The 20,551-nt window shown below is 42.5% G+C and overlaps 1 protein-coding gene across 7 annotated transcripts in view; it reads left to right on the top strand.

Annotated features, from left to right (window-relative positions):
- chd6 (chromodomain helicase DNA binding protein 6) overlaps positions 1 to 20,551 on the top strand; it is a 338,589-nt gene that overhangs the window by 91,413 nt on the left and 226,625 nt on the right. The window contains exon 1 of one of the 7 annotated variants that reach the window (XM_059981078.1): positions 3,612 to 3,833. The exons of the other annotated variants lie outside the window; for them this stretch is intronic. Coding sequence (XP_059837061.1) covers positions 3,771 to 3,833 — 63 coding nt within the window. The 5' untranslated portion in view covers positions 3,612 to 3,770. Of the gene's footprint in view, positions 1 to 3,611; positions 3,834 to 20,551 lie in introns of those variants that run through there. 7 annotated transcript variants of the gene reach the window in all.

Here is a 20,551-nt window from a genome sequence, read left to right on the forward strand (position 1 = left end):
ATTGGTTGCCTGTTGGGTGCTTTTTTTTACATTGATTCTATTGTTTTTCTTGTATTTACTGAGTATGCCACAGGAAAATAAATTTCAGGGTTGTAAATGGTGACACATATGTATTTTGATAATAAACTTATTTTGGACTTTGAACTTTAGAAATTTGATGGTGGAGGGAAGAAGCATTGAGTGTGTATCAGAGATAGTCATATTGTTTTATCCAACCATTCGCCATCGTTCCTGAAACTTGTATTCTTTTCATCCACTTTTGAGGTGTCTTTCCAGTATTAAGCTCCCAATCCAGTAATAATATAAATGATAAGTTCACCTGCTGTCAGTGAAATGGTATGGGATCAGCAATGCTCAGGACACTGACCATGGAATCATTACCATCCACCTAAGGGACTCTAATGCCTCATCTGCAAGTTAGCACTCTGACCCTACAGCCCTGTTGTAGGACTGCACTTGGAGAGAGAGTATGTCAGATTCCATCTACCTGTACCTGAACTCGTGGAGGGTGCAATTAGAGACTGGTTAGTATGACATTGTGGGCATCACTGTGTCACTGCTGAAAGAAGGCCACAGGTGGGAGCTTAGCATCAAAGGATATACTTTTTTATTGAAAGGACAGGGAGGAAGGCATAGACGGTGTTGTGGCTCTGTTGATAAAAGATGGAATTACATCTTTAGAAAGAGGTGACATAGGGTCAGAGATGTTTGTAGGTGGAGGTAAGAAATTGCATGGGTAAAAAAAACCCATTATAGGAATCATGTTATAGGCCCCCAAATAATAGCCAAGATGTGGGGTTGAGATTGCAAAGGGAGCTGGAAAAGGTATGTAGTGAGGGTAATGACACAATTGTAATGGGGGGACTTCAATATGCAAGGGGATTGGGAAAATCAGCTTGGTGTTGGGTCACTAGAGAGGGAATTTGAATACCTATGAGATGGCTTTTTAGAGCAGCTTGTACTTGAGCCTATTTGGGGAAAGGCCATCTTAGATCGGGTGTTGTGTAATAATTCAGATTTCATTAGGCAGCTTAACGTAAAGGAGCCCTCAGGAGGTAGTAATCATAATACGCTTGAATTCATACTGCAGTTTGAGAGGGAGAAGCAGAAGTCACATGTATCGGTATTGCAGTGGAATAAAATGAATTACAGGGGCATGAGAGGAGCTTGCCCAGGTGGATTGGAAAGGGATTCTGACGAGTATGACAGCAGAGCAGAAGTGGCTTAAGTTTCTGGGAATAGTTCTCAAGGCACAGGATAGATATGTCCCATAGAGGAAGTTGTTCTTAAATGTCAGGAGTAGGCAACTGTGGCTGACAAAGGAAGTTAAGAACCGCTTAAAAGCCAAAGAAGAGCACGTAAGGTAGCAAAAGTGAGTGGGAAGTTGGATGGTTGCAAAGCTTTTGAAATTCGACAAAGGCAACTAAAAATGCGATGAGAGGAAAAGATGAACTATGAGGGCAAACTAGCCAATAACATAATGCAGGATACCAAAAGTTTCTTCAGTTATGTAAAGAGTAAAAGGGAGGTGAGAGTTGATATTGGACCACTGAAAAATAATGCTCATGAGGTAGTAATGGGAGACAAAGAAATATCGGATGAACTTAATGGGTACTTTGCATCTGTCTTCACTGTAAAGACACTAGCAGTGTGTCAGAGTTCTGTGAGTGTCAGGGAGCAGGAATGAGTGCCGTTGCTATTACAAAGGAGGAAGTGTGAGGCAAACTTAAAGATGGATAAATCACCTAGGTCAGATGGACTACATCCCAGAGTCCTGAGAGAGGTTGTTGAAGAGATAATGGATGTATTGGTGATGGTCTTTCAAGAATCACTTGATTCTGGCATGGTCCCAGAGGACTAGAAGATTGCAAACGTCACTTTATTCTTTAAGAAGGAAGGAAGCAAAAGAAAGGAAATTATAGGCCAGTTAGCCTAACCTCAGTGGTTGGGAAAGTGTTGAAGTCTTTTATTGAGGATGAGGTTTTGAGGTACTTGGAAATAAATGATAAAATAAAGTCAGCATGGTTTTTTGCCTGACAAATCTGTTAGAGTTCTTCAAGAAAGTAACAAACAAGGTGGACAAAGGTAGTGGATGTCATTTACTTTGATTTTCAGAAAGCATTTGATAAGGTGCCTCAACTGTGAGGCTGCTTAACAAGATGAAATCCTATGGTGTTACAGGAAAGATACTGGCATGGATAGAGGAATGGCTGACAGGCAGGAGACAGCAAGTGGGAATAAAAGGGGCCTTTTCTGGTTGGCTGCTGGTGACTAATGGTGTTCCTCAGGGGTCAGTCTTCGGGGCACAACTTTTCACATTGTTTGTTAATGATTTAGATAATGGAATTGATGGCTTTGTGATGAAGTTTGTGGATGATATGAAGATAAGTTAATAGATAGGTAGTGCTAAGGAAGCAAAGCAATTGTAGCAGGACTTAGACAAAGGAAGAATGGGCAAAAAAGTAGCAGGTGGAATACAGTGTTGGGAAATGTATGATGATGCATTTTGGTAGAAGGAACAATAGTGTGGACATCAGAGGCACAGAGTGATTTAGGAGTCCCATGCAAGGCTCCCAATAGTTCATCTACAAGTTGAGTCTGTGGGGATCTCATTGAAACCTACCGAATGTTGAAAGAACTAGATAGGGTGGATGTGGAAAGGATCTTTCCTATGGTGGGGGTATCCAGAACTGGAGGGCACAGCCTCAAAATTGGGAGGGCAACCCTTTAGAACAGAGGTAAGGAGGAATTTATTTTAGCCAGAGAGTAGTAAATCTGTGGAATTCTCTGCCACAGATTGTGAGGCCAAAGTCTGTGCATTTATTTAAGGTGGAAGTTTATATTTTCTTGATCGGTCAGGGCTTCAGAGGATATGGTGAGAAGGCAGGTGTGTGGGGCTGAGTGGGATCTGAGATCAGCCATGATGGAATGGCGGAGCCAACTCAGTAGGCGGAATGGCCTAATTCTGCTCCTATTTCTTATGCTCATACCTTTCTCATCCATGTACCTATCCAAACTTTACAAATGTTACAACTAAACCTGCAACTAACACTTCCTTTGTGCTCAGTGTTTGGAATGTGACTGGAGCCCACAAGTTAGCTGGGAGTCCTACTGTCAGAGTGAATACTTCCTTCAGTGACCGCAGCTGATAGTGTATCCAAGAGAATCGAGTCTTCACCCCTCCCGCAAAATATGTCGTTGCTCACTTCTGCTTCAGCAATTAGAGTATTTATTTTTAAAATAGCTTCTTGATTTTCTGTGGGAAGTTGTATATGTGCAAGAAAATATTTGATGCTAGCTTTGTGTACCCTCCCCCGCACTTGCTGTGTTGGAGCTGCCCTGGAATTCTTTCTAGCATGCTCGACCCAGCTTGAACTCCTGACGAGGACACCATTTAAACGAGACATTTCATTTGTAGCAAGAATACTTTGTGAGTCCAGTCTGTTTTTTTTTGGAGAGAAGTGGGTATAGGTGCAGATAATTTAGATTTATTTTTTGGAGGTGGGTGGGCAGATCGAAGCCTGTTTGTGTTGACCGGCAAGATATTGATTTTAAGTGCTGGGTCCTGCATTGATTCTTGTCCCCTACTGTGCATGCAACGTAATGCTGCAGTATATCAGGAGGAGGGGAAGAAAAGCAATTTGTGCAGTGATGTAGAGAGAGAGAGAGAGAGAGCGTGAGTGAGCGAAAGCATCAAGTGTTGACTGTGATGCAGACGTCTGGTTTTTCCCTGCTGAACTGGAGACGAGTCTGACTAAGGATGGTTGGAAATGGCCTGCTTTTTAATGGGGGCAGACACTGCTCTAGCTTACCCCAGTGAGGTTCGATATCAGGTGAGTATTGTTGTTTAGATTGCAGTGGTGACCGAGGTGTTCTTTTGTATGTGTGAGGGAGAGCGAAAAGGCGAGGGGGTGGAGGGAAGAGAGAGAGAGAGAGAGAGCTATAGCAGCCTCATTTGGAGCGTGAGGCCCTCTGGGCCTTGCAAACAAAAACAAGTGCAGGGCTCTTTGAGAGATCTCCTCATCAGAGTCTCGTTCGACCGTTTCAATGTAAGATATTTTTCTAAATAGGGCACCACAGGGCTGTTCTTTCAAAAAGTTGGAGTGATTTTCTGGGTTTTTGCCCAGCGTGGAGATAGTGACCCAGCGAACAAGAGTGATCCATTTCAGGATTTCCTGAGCTTGCTACGTTGCTATTAGGTCAGTGACTGTTTTTAAGGCACTTGTTCAGCTACTGCCTGTGCTGTTGATTTAATCTGCCTTTGGAATGGTGTTTATATATAATCTGGGTCAACTGTTATATGTGCTGCTCAGATGTGCTTTATGTTCAGATTATTATTGTCGGTCTCTGATCCTTTTTGTGCAGAAACAGTTTTACTTGGATAAGCTATTGGAATATAAAGTTGGAAAGGTGATAGTCAGACTTGATCATTTATATAAAGTTTGGTTGTCTAGAACCAGAGTTGTTTTCGATTTCTCTTGATTCACAATTGTAGGTAATTGTATTTTATACCTGCTGTGTAAACAGTCCATTGACCCAGCAGTGTCAGTACTAGATTTTGGTGTGGGCTCAAGCATTCCTGCTTCAAATGGCACTAGCTTTGTCCTTTGTTATCTCTGTAACTTCCTCCTGCCCCAGTAACTGTGTTACTCTATTTCTACCCCCTTGTTCATCATCTATTTTCTCCAGTTTATCATGGGTGGTTGGGGGCTGGGCCTTGTTCTCTGAAATTTCCTCTCAAACTTGATTTATTTTTCCTTTTAAGAAGCCCTTTACAATTAACTGCCTGGACCAATGTTTTATACATTTGCCATAAGACAAAGGGGCAGAATTAGGCCATTTGGTCCATTGAGTCTGCTCCACCATTCCATCATGTCTGATTTATTATCCTTCTCAACCCCATTCTCCTCCCTTTTCCCTGTTACCTTTGATGCCCGGACTAATCAAGAACCTATCAATCTCCATTTAAATATGCCCAATGATTTGGCCTCCACAGCTGTGTATGACAATTAATTCCTCAGATTTACCACCCTCTGGCTAAACAAATTCTTTCTTATTTCTCTTCTACAGGGACACCCCTCTATTCTGAGGTTGTGCCCACTGGTCTTAGACCCCCAAACTATAGGAAACATCCTCTCCATATCCACTCTATTGAGACCTTTCAATATTTGGTAGGTTTCAGTGAGACCCCCAGCAACACACAGATGCTGGAGGAAATCTGCAGGCCAGGTAGCATCATGGAGAAGAGTAAACAGTTGACGTTTTGGGCCAAGACCTTTCATCAGGACTGGAAAGGAAGAGAAGTCAGAGTAAGGAGGTGGGGGGAGGGAAGGAATAAGTACAAGATGATAAGTGATAGGTTAAACCAAGAGGGGGGAGGGGGTGAGGTAAAGAGCTGGGAAGTTGGTGGCCTGTACCACAGATGGTTGTTGTGTATTATGGTAATAATAAAAGCACTATTTAATTGCACTTTACTAGATGTTGCATTGTTAGAAGTAGTTCAAAGTATATTGTTAAGACTACCCAGAGTGGAGATTTTTTTTCTGGATTTGCTTAGTATAATGTTCCTACAGTACCAAGCAGTACAGTTAGGAAGAAAGTGGAAGGATGGCCTTAATTGAAAGATAGTCTAAGATAACCAAGGGCACCATGGTAGGGTAGTGGTCAGCATGATGCTATTACAACTCAAGGCATCTGAGTTCAGAGTTCAAACCCGGTGTCCTCTGTTTATCCGCCTCCCTGTGGACTGCATAGGTTTCCTCTGAGTGTTCTGCTTTCCTCCCACATTCCAGAGACATGCTGGTTAGTAGGTTGATTGATCATTATAAATTGTCCTGTGATTACGCTAGGGTTAAATCAGTGGGTTGCTGGGCAGCACGGTTCGAAGTGCTGGAAGGGCCTGTTCCACGCAGTATCTCTAAATAAGTTGATAAATAAAATAAGGTGCATAGTGAAGAAGGTATATTGCATTTGTATAGGGTTTTAATGAGACCAAACCTAGAGCATTGCTTGCAATGTTGTTTTCATAGACAAATATGCACGTTCTCAACCTCGAGACAATGCAAAAAAAATGTTATTGCATGGATCATGTGGGGTGAGTGGGTTGAACTATAACAAAAGATTGAATAGAATTAATGCAGTTCTCATGGTTCTTTTCTCATTTGAAACATACAAGGGATTGTCAGGGTAGATGTTAATAGGCTCATTCCTCTGACTGCAGGGTCTTCGTAATCTTGGGATAAAACTGTATAAGGCCTAGATAGAGTGGATGTGGAAAGGATGTTTCCAGTAATGGGGATGTCTGGGAGGGCAGAGATTCAGAATAGAAGGATTTCCCTTTAGGACAAAGATGAGGAGGAGAGTAGTTAATTTTTTGGAATTCATTACTACAGATGGCTGTGGAGGCCAAGTCATTTAAAGCAGAGGTTGATCGATTCTGATTAATAAGGTTGTCAAAGGTTACAGGGAGAATGCAGGAAAATGGTGTCGAGAGGGAAAATAAATTGGCCATGTTTGAATGAGAGAGTAGGCTTACTAGCCAAATGGCCTAATGCCCTATATCTTATGGTGTCTTGGATTCCTTAAGGTTGTTATAGCCGGAGGTGGTAGTGGGGGATCTCACTGCCCATTAAATGCTCCCAATGGCATGTGTCTGAAATAACTTCTGACAACAAGTCCAGCTCTTGGCCTTCATGTGTTGTTTAGCTACTAAGCCTGGTAGAACTGTTTCTACTGACAGGAGAAAGGGCAAAGGTGGGTTACTGGTGCCTTAAAACCAGTTGCTTCGGGTAGATGGGGCTCGTCAGCTGTGGTTAGCAGCCAATGAGGAGAAGGAAAACTGATCTCAAGCCTCCGCTACCTAGCGGCTCTATCCATTCACGGGGAAGGCTTTGGGAGTAAACCCTGAGGAAAAATCTGAAGCTGGAGTCCCTAAGGCAGGGGGTTCAACACTGACAGTCAATCCCTGCAATGCCTCTGGTACCAAATTGTATCAGTCTTTGAGGCTCCTTTGGATTCATCAGCTGTGTGGAGAGAGAGCCTGTTGCATGGGCAACAGTTGGTTCTCCATATCTTACTTCCCTTGCTTGCGTACTTCCTTGTGTATTACGTAGACGCAATATCCATGGTCCCCAACCAACAGAGGGGATCAATGGCCTTTTGGATAGTTGGTTAACCGCATAGCTTGGGAAACTTGGCTGATGTGCAAAATGTCATGGTTGTGAATCTCAAGTAATTGTAAGTATTCAGCACTAAGGACAATAGGTATGTGGTCTTAAAAGAATTGAGAGAAATGAGAATTTGCAGGAAGGAGCTGTGGAGATAGATGGTTAGTCATGATCTTATTGAGTGGCCCTGTTTCAGATTCTTCAGTTAATTGGCTTAGTGGGCAGAATTATTTCTGCTGAATCAGCAAGGTATCAGGACTTGTTACAAGACTCAGAGGAGTAGTGGACGGTGAGGTGGAGTAATAGGTGGAGATGTAGGCAGGCAGATGGAGCAAGTGAAGGGATGGGTTATGCATTTCAATGCTGAGAAATATAGGTGCTTTGTTTTGTTATGAAGTTGTATAGCATAGAAATAGGCCCATCAGTGCAGTATGACCGTTGTATGCATGTACACAAATCCCTCTTACTTGCATTAAATCCATGGCCTCCTATGCCTTGGTGCTTCAGTTGTTTGCTTTGATGTTTCTTTAATGTTGTAGGGATATAGAATTAATGTGTTTTGCAAAAGACAGCTGATGAGAAAAGGCTTTTTAATGTTTCATTTCTGTAGAACTGGCCTCGTAGCTTTTAAAATAGTATTGGAGAATTGTCTAAATGAAAACAATTTGTAGATGAAGAGCAGGGCATTAAAACTCGCTGGATTCCTCACACAGAGCTTGGTCTTGACAGGCCAGTTCTCTTTTTTTCTGATAAAAATCAAATTCTATGCCTTTATGTCATGACCTTCATGACCTAGAGTGACAAACAGCAGCAAAGCCTTGAACCTATCTATCTGTCTATCGATCTATTTATTTATTTATTTATTTATTGATTGATTGAGATTCAGCATGGTACAGGGCCTTCTAGTCCAGCAATCCCCGATTTAACCCTTGCCTAATCAGGGGACAATTTACAGTGACCAATTAACCTACCATCTGGTACATGCTTGAACTGTGGGAGGAAACCCACACAGTCTTGTTGGGAAGAAGGTACAATTCCTTACTGACAGAGGCAAGAAATAAACCTGGGTCGCTTGTACTGTAAAGCATTGTGCTAACCACTTCACTTCTGTGCTGCTTGCAAAAAAAATTGCAAGGCAATGTACTAAGGCTCGTTGAACAATGGATTATTCATCAAATAAAGAACTGTTAGTGGGAGATGCAAGCTTGTGGTAGCTCCAAAGAGGGAAGAGGGGTTTGGGACCAACATTGCTAAAGGCATCATTGTTATGATAGGTGATTGGAAGAAGTGGAGTAGAGAGAGTAGAGTTCCAGTCTGTTCTTCCTACTGGGGCACAGGCCAGAGTCCTCTGTCCTGGGCCAATAGAAGGTTGATCAGCTTCTGCTTTTACCATATGACTTCATATATCTATGGTGGAGTTAAAGTTCAGGTGCTACCAAATATTTGTAGAACTTGAGATGGCGATGAGCGCCAAGGCCTTGGAGCTGTTTAATGAGAATTTAACCTTGAAACCTTTGTAGGAATATTAGAAATGGGTGACGGAGAAGAAGGTAGATGAATGAGCAGGGTAATATGTGAGATAAGGTGCAAACATGTTGAGGAGATATTGTACACAATCTTGAATCCTTTAAATTTTCCCTCTCATCTTAAACCTATGCTATCTAGCATTTCTCATTTCTGCTCTTGGAAAACAACTCTTTGGCTATTTACCCCATCTCTGCCTCTCATATTTTTATATTCCCTCAGCCTCAGATGTTTCAGAGAAAGCAGTCCAAGTTTGTCCAACCTCTCCTTTTAGCTGATGCACGCCAATCCAGTCAACATTCTGATGAACCTGTTCTGTACCCTCTACAGTGTGGCAACCAGAACTGAATACAATACTCCAAATATGGCCTAATCAAAATTTTATACAACAGCAACATGACTTGCTGACATTTATACGCAATACACTGACTGATCAAGGCAAGTGTGCTGTATGCTTTCTTTATCACCGAATCTATTTTTCTTGTTACTTTCAAGGAGCTATGAATTTGCAATCCCAAGATACCTGTGTACATCAATGCTCCTAAGGGTTGTGCCATGAACTGTTTACTTTCCATTGCATTACACCTCCCAAAATACACCTCACACTTGGTCAGATGAAACTCTGCCATTTCTCTGACTGAGTTCCCAACTGAACTACAGTATTGTGTACTATTAGGCATATATGCATGTGCAAACATGCACACATGCAGCTAGGGTGATACATGGAGTGGAGAGCAAGGTTGTAAATGTGGCATAAACAAAAGATACACTACACACAATGCTGGACCCTTCCTGAGTCCTGATGAAGGGTCTCGGCCCGAAAAATCGACAGTGCTTCTCCTTATAGATGCTGCCTGACCAGCTGTGTTCCACCAGCATTTTGTGTGTGTTGCTTGAATTTCCAGCATCTGCAGATTTCGTGTTTGCTCGATAAACAAAAGATGTTGGGATTGGTGAGAGTGGAGTGCTGCAGGAGGGGTGTGGGACAGGTGGCAGAGAAAGAGTGCCAGGAGCAGGGGAGGGAGTGTGAGTGCAGATAAACCCAGCTCTGAGGCACCGGACAAGGTCATTTGATTACACTCCTGATGAAGGGTTTTGGCCTGTAACGTCGTCACTACCTCCTCCCATAGATGCTGTCTGGCCTGCTGAGTTCTGCCAGCATTTTGTGTTTTTATTGATTTCATTCAATTGGTTTACTCGTCATACAGGAAGTCTGTCTGGTGCTTCCCACTCCCTCCTTTCTCTCTCCTTTTCCAACCACGATTCCTTTCTCTCTGCCCTCTTCACACTCTCAGTCCATAAGAGATGCATATCAGAATCATGTTTATCATCACTCACATGTGTCATGAAATTATTTTTTTTGTGTGGCAGCAGTACAGTGCAATACATAAAATTACTGCAGTACTGCAAGTGTCTTAGGCAGCTTAGCTATATGTATGTATGTGAGTATGTGCCAAAGACTTCTGCACAGTACTGTAGGTGTGGGGGAAATCTAAACCTGCACATTAGCAAGGTAACACCATCCCTGCTGTAAAGTAAGGTGGAGGTGGCATTATGCTATGGGAATGCTTTTCAGCAGCAGGGACTGGAAATCTGGTCAGGATTGATGGGAAGATGAATGCTGCTAAATACAGAGGCAACCTGTGCCTAAGACGTTTGCATAGTGCTTCTGCAATATCCTTTGACAACCTTCGTTGCAATCCACAGCGCCATCAAATGTTGTGTTATCTGCCATTTTACTAATTGACCACCCACATCTTCATTCAGATCACTAATTTACATCACAAACAACAGTTCCCAAACCTCCAGTGAGATAAACATCCCACTAACACTACCTTTGGTTTTCTGTGATCAAGCCAGTTTTGGATCCTATTTACCATGTGACTTAATCTACTCATCTACCATGAGGCACCTTGACCAATGTTCTAGCTTGCCTTCATTAGCTAGGCCATAGAATATAGGAGCAGGGGGGGGTCTTGGAACAATTGTATAAAATATTGGTTAGACCACAGCTAGAATATCGTGCAGTTCTGACCACTGCTTTATAGGAAGGATGTGATTGCATTGCAAAGGGTGCAGAGGGGATTCATTAAGGTGTTGCCTGGGACAGAATGTTTCAGTCATCTTGAAAGAATGGATTGATTGAGCTTTTCCTTCAAGCAGATGAGGTTGAAGAGAGATTTAGTAGAGATAGAGAAAATTTTCGTTCTCACATTTAAGAAGGATTTGGATAAGCATTTGAATTACCCATGCACAGTAGGGTATGGACAGAACGCAGGTAAGTGTGATTAGCATAGATGGGTATATCCTATACTAATGGTTGACGTAGACACGACGGACCAAATAACCTTTTTTGATTTAATATGCACTTTCCTACATAGATCCACGTGTTCAGTAAAACCTGTGGCAACTTGTACAAGCTCCTTTAGCCACTTCACATCGATCTAACATACTTTATCCTGGGCAGAGAGCCTGAATGAAGCTGCTATTTTAGTTAATCTGAAGGCTGGATTTTTAAACAGATTTTGCACAATTTTAAATCTATTCAATATACGTATATTGTAATTAGAAACATAGAAAACATACGGCCCAATACAGGCCCTTCGGCCTACAAAGCTGTGCCGAACATGTCCCTACCTTAGAACTACCTGGGCTTTACCTATAGCCCTCTATATTTCTAACCTCCATGTAGCCATCCAGGAGTCTCTTAAAAGACCCTATCGTTTCGGCATCCACCACCGCCGGCAGCCCATTCCACGCACTCTCTACTCTGTAAAAAAAAACAAACAAACTTACACCAACATCTCCTTTGTACTTACTTCAACTATGCCATTTCAGCCCTGGGAGAAAGCCTCTGACTATCCACACGATCAATGCCTCTCATTATCTTGTACACCTCTATTAGGTTACCTGTCATTCTCCATCGGTCCAAGGAGAAAAGGCCAAGGTCACTCAACCTATTCTCATAAAGCATGCTCCCCAATCCAGGCAACGTCCTTGTATATCTCTTCTGCACCCTTTCTATGGCTTCCACATCCTTCCTGTGGTGAGGCGACCAGAATTGAGCACAGTACTCCCAAGTGGGGTCTGACCATGGTCCTCTATAGCTGCAACATTGTCTCTAGACTCAAACTCATTCCCATGATTGATGAAGGCCAATGCACCATATGTCTTCATAACCACAGAGTCAACCTGTGCAACAGCTTTGAGTGTCCTATGGACTCGGACCCGAAGGTCCCTCTGATCATCCACACTGCCAAGAGTTTTGCCATCATATTTGACAAAATGAACCACCTCACACTTATCTGGGTTGAACTCCATCTGACACTTCTCAGCCCAGTTTTGCATCCTGTCAATGTCCTGTTGTAACCTCTGATGGCCCTTCATACTATCCACAACACCCTCCCATACTATCCACTATACTCCCAACCTTTGTGCCATTAGCAAATTTACTAATCCCATCCCTCCACTTCGTCATCCAGGTCATTTATAAAAATCACAAAGAGTAGGGGTCCCAGAACAGATCCCTGAGGCACACCACTGGTCACCGGCCTCCATGCAGAATATAACCAGTGTACAACCACTGTTTGCCTTCTGGGGGCAAACCAGTTCTGGATCCACGAAGCAATGTCCCCTTGGATCCAATGCCTCCTTACTTTCTCAATAAGCTTTGTATGGGCTACCTGATCAAATGCCTTGCTAAACTCCATATACACTACATCTACGGCTCTACCTTCATCAATGTGTTTAGTCACATCCTCAAAAAATGCAGTCAGGCTCGTAAGGCACGACCTGCCCTTGACAAAGCCATGCTGATAATTCCTAATCATATTATGCCTCTCTAAATGTTCATAAATCCTGCCTTTCAGGATCTTCTCCATCAACTTACCAATCACTGAAGTAAGACTCACTGGCCTATAATTTTCTGGGCTATCCCTGCTCTCTTTCTTGAATAAAGGAACAACATCCGCAACCCTCCAATCCTCTGGAACCTCTCCTGTCCTCAATGATGATGCAGTGATCATTGCCAGAGGCTCAGCAATCTCCTCCCTCACTTCCCACAGTGGCCTGGGGTACATCCTGTCTGGTCCTGGTGACTTATCCAACTTGATGCTTTCCAAAAGGTCCAGCACATCCTCTTCCTTAAGATCTACATTCTCAAGCTTTTCAGTCCACTGTAAGTCATCCCTACGATCGCCAAGATCCTTTTCCGTAATGAATACTGAAGTAAAAGTATTCCTTAAGTACCTCCGCTATTTTCCTTCGGTTCCATACCCACTTTTCCACTGTCACACTTGATTGGTCCTATTCTTTTATGTCTTACCCTCTTGCTCTTCACATACTTGTAGAGTGCCTTGGGGGTTTTCCTGAATCCTGTCTGCCAGTGTCTTCTCATGGCCACTTCTGGCTCTCCTATTTTCATTCTTAAGCTCCTTCCTGCTAACCTTATAATCTTCTAGATTCCTATCATTATCTAGCTTTATGAACCTTTCATAAGCTTTTCATTTCTTCTTGACTAGATTTACATCAGCCTTTGTACACCACAGATATTGTACCCTACCCTCCTTTCCATGTCTCATTAGAACGTACCCACTCAGAAACCCACGCAAATATACATTGAACATTTGCCAGATTTCTTCTGTACGTTTCCCTGAGAACATCTGTTTCCAACCTATACTTCCAAGTTCCTGCCTGATAGCCTCATATTTCCCCTTCCTCCAATTAAATGTTTCCCCAGCTTGTCTGTTCCTATCTCTTTCCAATACTATGGTAAAGGAGATAGAATTGTGATCACTATCCCACTGAGAGACTTGACACCTGACCAGGTTCATTTCCCAATAACCAGATCAAGTACAGCCTCTCCTCTTGTAGGCTTATTTGCATATTGTGTCAAAAAACCTTCCTGAACACACCTAACAATCTCTACCCCGTCTAAACCCCTCACTCTGGGAGATGCCAGTCAGTATTAGGGAAATTAAAATCTGCCACCACAACAGCCCTGTTATTATTACTCCTTTCCAGAATCTGTCTACCTATCTCTGCTCTGCGATGTGCCTATTACTATTGGGTGGTCTATAAAAAAAAACGCCCAGTAGAATTATTGATCCCTTCCTATTCCTAACTTCCGCCCACAGAGACTCCATGACTTCCTTCTTTTCTGCAGCTGTGACACTATCTCTGATCAGCAGTGTCGCACCCCCACTTCTTTTGCCTCCTTCCCTATCCTTTCTGAAACATCTAAAACCCGGCACTTGAAGTAGCCATTCCTGCCAGTGCACCATCCAAGTCTCTGTAATGGCCACGACATCATTGCTCCAAATACTGAGCCACGCTCTAAGCTCATCTGCTTTATTCATGATATTCCTTGCATTAAAGTAGGCACATCTCAAACCTTCAGACTGAGCGCGTCCCTTCTTTATCACTTGCCTATCCTTCCTTTCACACTGTCTCCATGCTTTCTTTATTTGTCAGTCAAACTCCCTTTCCTCCATCACTTCAGTTTGGTTCCCACCCTCCAGTGGTTCTAGTTTAAACTCTCCCCAATAGCCTTAGCAAACCTTCCCACTAGGATATTGGTTCCCCTCAGATTCAAGTGCAACCTGTCTTTTTTGTACATGTCACACCTGTCCCAGAAAAGGTCCCAATGATCCAGAAATCTGAATCCCTGGTCCCTGCTCCAATCCCTCAGCCACACATTTATCATCTACCTCATTCTATTCCTATACTCACTGTCACGTGGCATAGGCAGTAATTCTGAGATTACTACCTTTGAGGTCCTGTTTCTCAACTTTCCTTAAACCCTGTAGTCTGTCTTCAGGACCTCCTCCCTTTTCCTACCTATGTCATTGGTACCAATATGTACCATGACCTCTGGCTGTTCTCCTTCCCACTTCAAGATATCATGGACGTGATCAGAAACGTCCCGGACCCTGGCACCTGGGAGGTAAACTACCATCCTCATTTCTTTCCTGCGTCCACAGAATTGCCTATCTGACCCCCTAACTGAGTCTCCTATCACTGCTGCCATCCTCTTCCCTACTCTTCTGAACCATAGGGCCAGACTCTGTGCCAGAGGCACAACCACTGTTGCTTCCCCCAGGTAGGCCGTCCGCTCCAACAGTACTCAAGCAGGAATACTTATTGTTAAGGGGGACAGTCACTGGGGTACTCTCTAGTACCTGCTTCTTGCCCTTCTCTGTCCTGATTGTTACGCACATCTCTCTCTTCTGTGGTCCTGGGGTGACTACCAATGTATAGCTCTTCTCTATCACCTCCTCACTCTTCCTGACCAGACAAAGGTCAACAAGCTGCAGCTCCAGATCCCCAATGCCGTCTCTAAGGAGATGCAGCTTGGTGCACCTGGTGCAGATGTGGTCGTCTGGGAGGCCAGGAGTCTACAGGACCTCTCACATCTGATACCGAGCACAGAAAACCAGCCTCACACACATACTTTCTGTCTGTATTTTAAACAGATAACCTAGCTGGCCTCGACCCCTTATTGCCAAAGCCCTGTTGAGCCAAGGCATTCCTACTTTGTCTCCCACCACTCCGTCACCTGCTCTGTAAATCTGTCTTCCTTTTAAACTCTTCCTGCTGTTCTCACTGGCTGACCTCCACATGCTTGCGCAGTTGTGCCCCATTCAAACTGCTGAAGAAATAACCACTGAAGGTTTACATATTATTTTTTGTTTTTTCCCCCTTCTATATTATGTATTGCATTGAACTGTAGCTAGGTTAACAAATTTCATGACACATGCTGTTGGTAATAAACCTGATTCTGATTCTGAGTCCTGTTTCTGACAATGGCGCTCTGCATCCACTATATTGTGAGAAAGGAAATTTCAAAGACTCTTAAGTCTCAGGGAAAAAAATTCATCTTGTATGTCAATAAACAATAGACAGTAGTTGCAGGAGTAGGCCATTTGGCCCTTCTAGCCAGCACCGCCATTCACTGTGATCATGGCTGATCATAATCAGTACAATCAGTACCCTGTTCCTGCCCTCTCCCCATATCCCTTGATCCCGCTATCTATAAGAGCTCTATCTAACTCTCTCTTGAATGCATCCAGAGACTTGGCCTCCACTGCCTTCTGGGGCAGAGCATTCCACATATCCACCACTCTCTGGGTGAAAAAGTTTTTCCGCATCTCTGTTCTAAATGGCCTACCCCTTATTCTTAAACTGTGGCCTCTAGTTTTGGAGTCACCCATCAGCAGGAACATGCTTCCTGCCTCCATCGTTTCCAATCCCTTAATAATCTTATATGTTTCAATCAGATCCCCTCTCATCCTTCTAAATTCCAGTGTATACAAGCCCAGTCGCTCCAATCTTTCAACATATGACAGTCCCGCCATTCCGGGAATTAACCTTGTGAACCTACGCTGCACTCCTTCAATAGCAAGAATATCCTTCCTCAAATTTAGAGACCAAAACTGCATACAATACTCCAGGTGTGGTCTCACCAGGGCCCTGTACAGCTGCAGAAGGACCTCTTTACTCCTATACTCAATTCCTCTTGTTATAAAAGCCATCATGCCATTAGCTTTCTTCACTGCCTGCTGTACCTGCATGCTTGCTTTCATTGACTGATGTACAAGAACACCTAGATCTCGTTGTACTTCCCCTTTTCCTAACTTGACTCCATTTAGATAGTAATCTGCCTTCCTGTTCTTGCCACCAAAGTGGATAACCTCACATTTATCCACATCAAACTGCATCTGCCATACATTTGCCCACTCACCCAACCTGTCCAAGTCAGCCTGCATTCTCATAACATCCTCCTGACATTTCACACTGCCACCCAGCTTTGTGTCATCAGCAAATTTGCTAATGTTACTTTTAATCCCTTCATCTAAATCATTAATGTATATTGTAAACAGCTGCGGTCCCAGCACAGAACCTTGCGGTACCCCACTGGTCACAGCCTGCCATTCCAAAAGGTACCCGTTAATCACTGTCAGCTAGCCAATTTTCAATCCATGTCAGTACTCTGCCCCCAGTACCATGTGCCCTAATTTTGCCCACTAACCTCCTTTGTGGGACTTTATCAAAAGCTTTCTGGAAGTCCAGGTACACTACATCCACTGACTCTCCCTTGTCCATTTTCGTAGTTACATCCTCAAAAAACTCCAGAAGAATAGTCAAGCATGATTTTCCCTTCATAAATCCATGCTGACTCGGACTGATCCTTCTACTGCTATCCAAATGTGTCATAATTTCCTCTTTTATAATTGACTCCAGCATCTTGCCCACCACTGATGTCAGGCTAACCAGTCTATAATTCCCTGTTTTCTCTCTCCCTCCTTTCTTGAAAAGTGGGACAATATTAGCCACCCTCCAATCAGCAGGAACTGTTCCTGAATCTATAGAACATTGGAAAATGATTACCAATGTGTCCACAATTTCTAGAGTCACCTCTTTAAGTACCCTGGGATGCAGACCATCAGGTCCCGGGGACTTATCAGCCTTCAGACTCAACAGTCTATCCAACACAGTTTCTTTCCTAATATCAATTTCTTTCAGTTCATCCTTTACCCGAGTTCCTTTGACCACTATTACATCTGGGAAATTGTTTGTGTAAAGTATCTGTTCAACTCATCTGCCATTTCCTTGTTCCCCAAAATAAATTCACCCATTTCTGTCTTCAGTGGCCCAATTTTGGTCTTAACTATTTTTTTGCTATTCACATACCTAAAGAAGCTTTTACTGTCCTCCTTTATATTCTTGGCTAGTTTACCTTCGTACCTCATTTTTTCTTGGCGTATTGCCTTTTTTGTTATCTTCTGTTGCTCTTTAAAAGCTTCCAAGTCCTCTGGTTTCCCGCTCATCTTTGCTATGTTATACTTCTCTTTTATTTTTATACCGCCCTTTACTTCCCTCGTCAGCCACGGCCACCCCTTACTCCCCTTAGGATCTTTCTTCCTCTTTGGAATGAACCGATCCTGCACCTTCTGCATTATTCCCAGAAATACCTGCCATTGTTGTTCCACTGTCTTCCTTCCTTGCTAGGGTATTGTTCCATTGAACTTTGGCCAGCTCCTCCTCTAGGTCCATAGTTCCGTTTGTTCAACTGTAATACTGATACATCCGATTTTCCCTTCTCCTTCTCAAATTGTAGGTTAAAACATATCATATTATGGTCACTACCTCCTAATGGTTCCTTTACCTCGAGGTCCCTGATCAAATCCGGTTCATTGCACAACACTAAAATCTAGAATTGCCTTCTCCCTGGTAGGCTCCAGTACAAGCTGTTCTAAGAATCCATCTCGGAGGCACTCCACAAACTCCCTTTCTTGGGGTCCAGTACCATTCTGATTCTCCCAGTCTATCTGCATGTTGAAATCCCCCATGACAACAGTATCATTACCTTTGCGACATGCCAATTTTAACTCTTCGTTCAACTTACGCTCTACATCTAGACTGCTGTTTGGGGGCCTGTAGATAACTCCCATTAGGGTCTTTCTTTCCTTAGAATTTCTCAGTTCTATCCATACATCCCCAGATTCTATGTCCCCCCCTCGCAAGGGACTGAATATCATTCCTCACCAACAGAGCCACCCCACCCCCTCTGCCAGTCAGTCTGTCCTTTTGATAAGATGTATATCCTTGAATATTCATTTCCCAGTCCCTGTCCGCTTGAAGCCATGTCTGTTATTCCCACAACATCGTACTTGCCAATTTCCATCTGAGCCTCAAGCTCATCTACTTTATTCCTTATACTTCATGCATTCATATATAATACTTTAAATTCAGTACTCCCCTCTCCTTTCATATCAATTCCTATTTCACTTGGCCTTACTATATGATCTCTTCTTGAGCTTTCTACTCCATTGATTTTGTTGTCCTTTTTAACATTTCTTATTTTCACTTTCCCTTTAACTCCATAAATGAGCAATCCTATCCTTTTAAATAGTGACCTCTACATCTAAGTTCTCTCACAGGAAGAAACACCCTCACCTATGCTGATGGACTTATTTATTTTTTGAGATGCAGTGTGGAACAGGTCCTTCCAGCCCTTTGGGTCATGATGACCAGCACACCCTGATTTCACCCTAGCCTAGTGATTGTGAACACCAGATTTATGTTCATTAAATAGGCAGGGCCTCCCACACTCACACCTGATTGTCATTCCATTGATTGAAAGACCTGACTGTAGTTCCCCCCTTTAAGTGAATTGATACTCCAAGAGGTTCACATTTTTTCCAACAATTACATGTAATATTGGATTTTTTTCTCAATAAACAAATGGGCAAGTATAATGTTTTTGTGGTATTTATTAAGTTGGGTTCTCTTTATCTAGTTGTATGACTTGCATGAAGACCTGATCAAATTTTAGGTCCTATTCATGCAGAAATAGAGAAAATTCTAAAGAGCACGAACTTTCTAGCACCATTATACAAGGGTTCACATACTTGTTCCAGCATGGACTGTGAATGATTAAACAATGTGTTCAATAAAGACATGAAAAGTACAATTGTTTGTGTTTTATTAGTTTAGGAAGATTGTGTTTGTCTGTTATTGTGATTTAGATGAAGATCAGACCACATTTTATGAGTAATTAATGCAGAAAACCAGGTAATTGCAAAGGGTTCACAAACTTTTACAACTATATGCAGGTGATATTAAACCTGATTCTGACATTTTCTTCAACATCTTTTTTTACGCTCAAAAACTGAACTGCTGAGCAGCTGATGACCTGTGAATGAGTAGGTGTCAGCTGTTGTCATTTCCTGTCTTTGTTCCAAGGTGGCACCTCAAATGTTAATTAATATGCACAAATCTGGACTATTCATGTTGAGGGAAAATTGGTTGTTGGAGCTCAGAATGGGTGTTTTCTGGTAATGGATGTTAGTGTTCTTTTTGTATAGTTATTAATTTGATTTGTATTGCATTCCCATATTATTTTCAACATATGTATCAGTTCTCTGAATTGAAATCCTAAACCCACTAATTCTACATTATGTGAATGATTAAACAACATATTCAATAAAAGTATGTAAAGTACAATTTAGCTGTTTAGTTAGACATGATTCTCACTCACAATACACTTAATGGGTTGTAAAGTATTTTTGGAACATCCAGAAGAAGTGAAAATAATAACAAGTGCAAGTCAGTGTTTCATTAAAATGTCTAAAGGATATCTACATGAGATTTAATGAACAAAATTTGACACCAAACCTTACAGAAATGTGACCAAACATGAGGTCAAAGAGTTAAGAGTTTGAGAAGCCTTGCAAGTAAGAGGGAGGCAGTTGAATACCATAGTAGTGTAGTAGTTAGTGTGACACGTGTTAGAGTTTAGAATTCTTAGTAAGGAGTTTGTACGCCTGGGTTTCCTCCAGGTGTTCCAGTTTCCTGCTACAGTCAAAAGATGTCCCAGTTAGTAGGTTACTTTGTCATTGTAAATTGTCCTGAGCTTTGGCCATGGTTAGATAGGTGGATTGTTGGGTGGTGCAACTTGTTGGCTAGAAGAGCCTGTTCCACGCTGTATCTCAAAGATAAATAAAAAATAAATAAAGAGATTTAGTCAGGTCTTAAACAAATTCAGGGACACAGAGATCACAGAAGATTTTGCTTCTGAAAGAGGATACAGAACCTACGGAGTATAAAGCTAAAGGGAGGTGTGCCTACAAAGATGGGAATTTTATAAAACTAGTTCTCTTGTTGAGCCAGTCTTCTTGGATAGAGAGGGAAGATTCAGTCACTCATTGTGTTTGAATACAAGGAATATCTTCTGAACAGACGTATTGGAGCTCCGTGGGTCCTCTTCGTTACTAGTTACCTCTGGAAAAGCAAGAGAAATTAAGTAAATGACAAGAGGAGTTTGTATGTTATAGTGCCTGTGAATTGGCTCACATAAA

This window comes from Hypanus sabinus, chromosome 9 (genome assembly GCF_030144855.1).
Source record: "Hypanus sabinus isolate sHypSab1 chromosome 9, sHypSab1.hap1, whole genome shotgun sequence".
Taxonomy (NCBI): domain Eukaryota; kingdom Metazoa; phylum Chordata; class Chondrichthyes; order Myliobatiformes; family Dasyatidae; genus Hypanus; species Hypanus sabinus.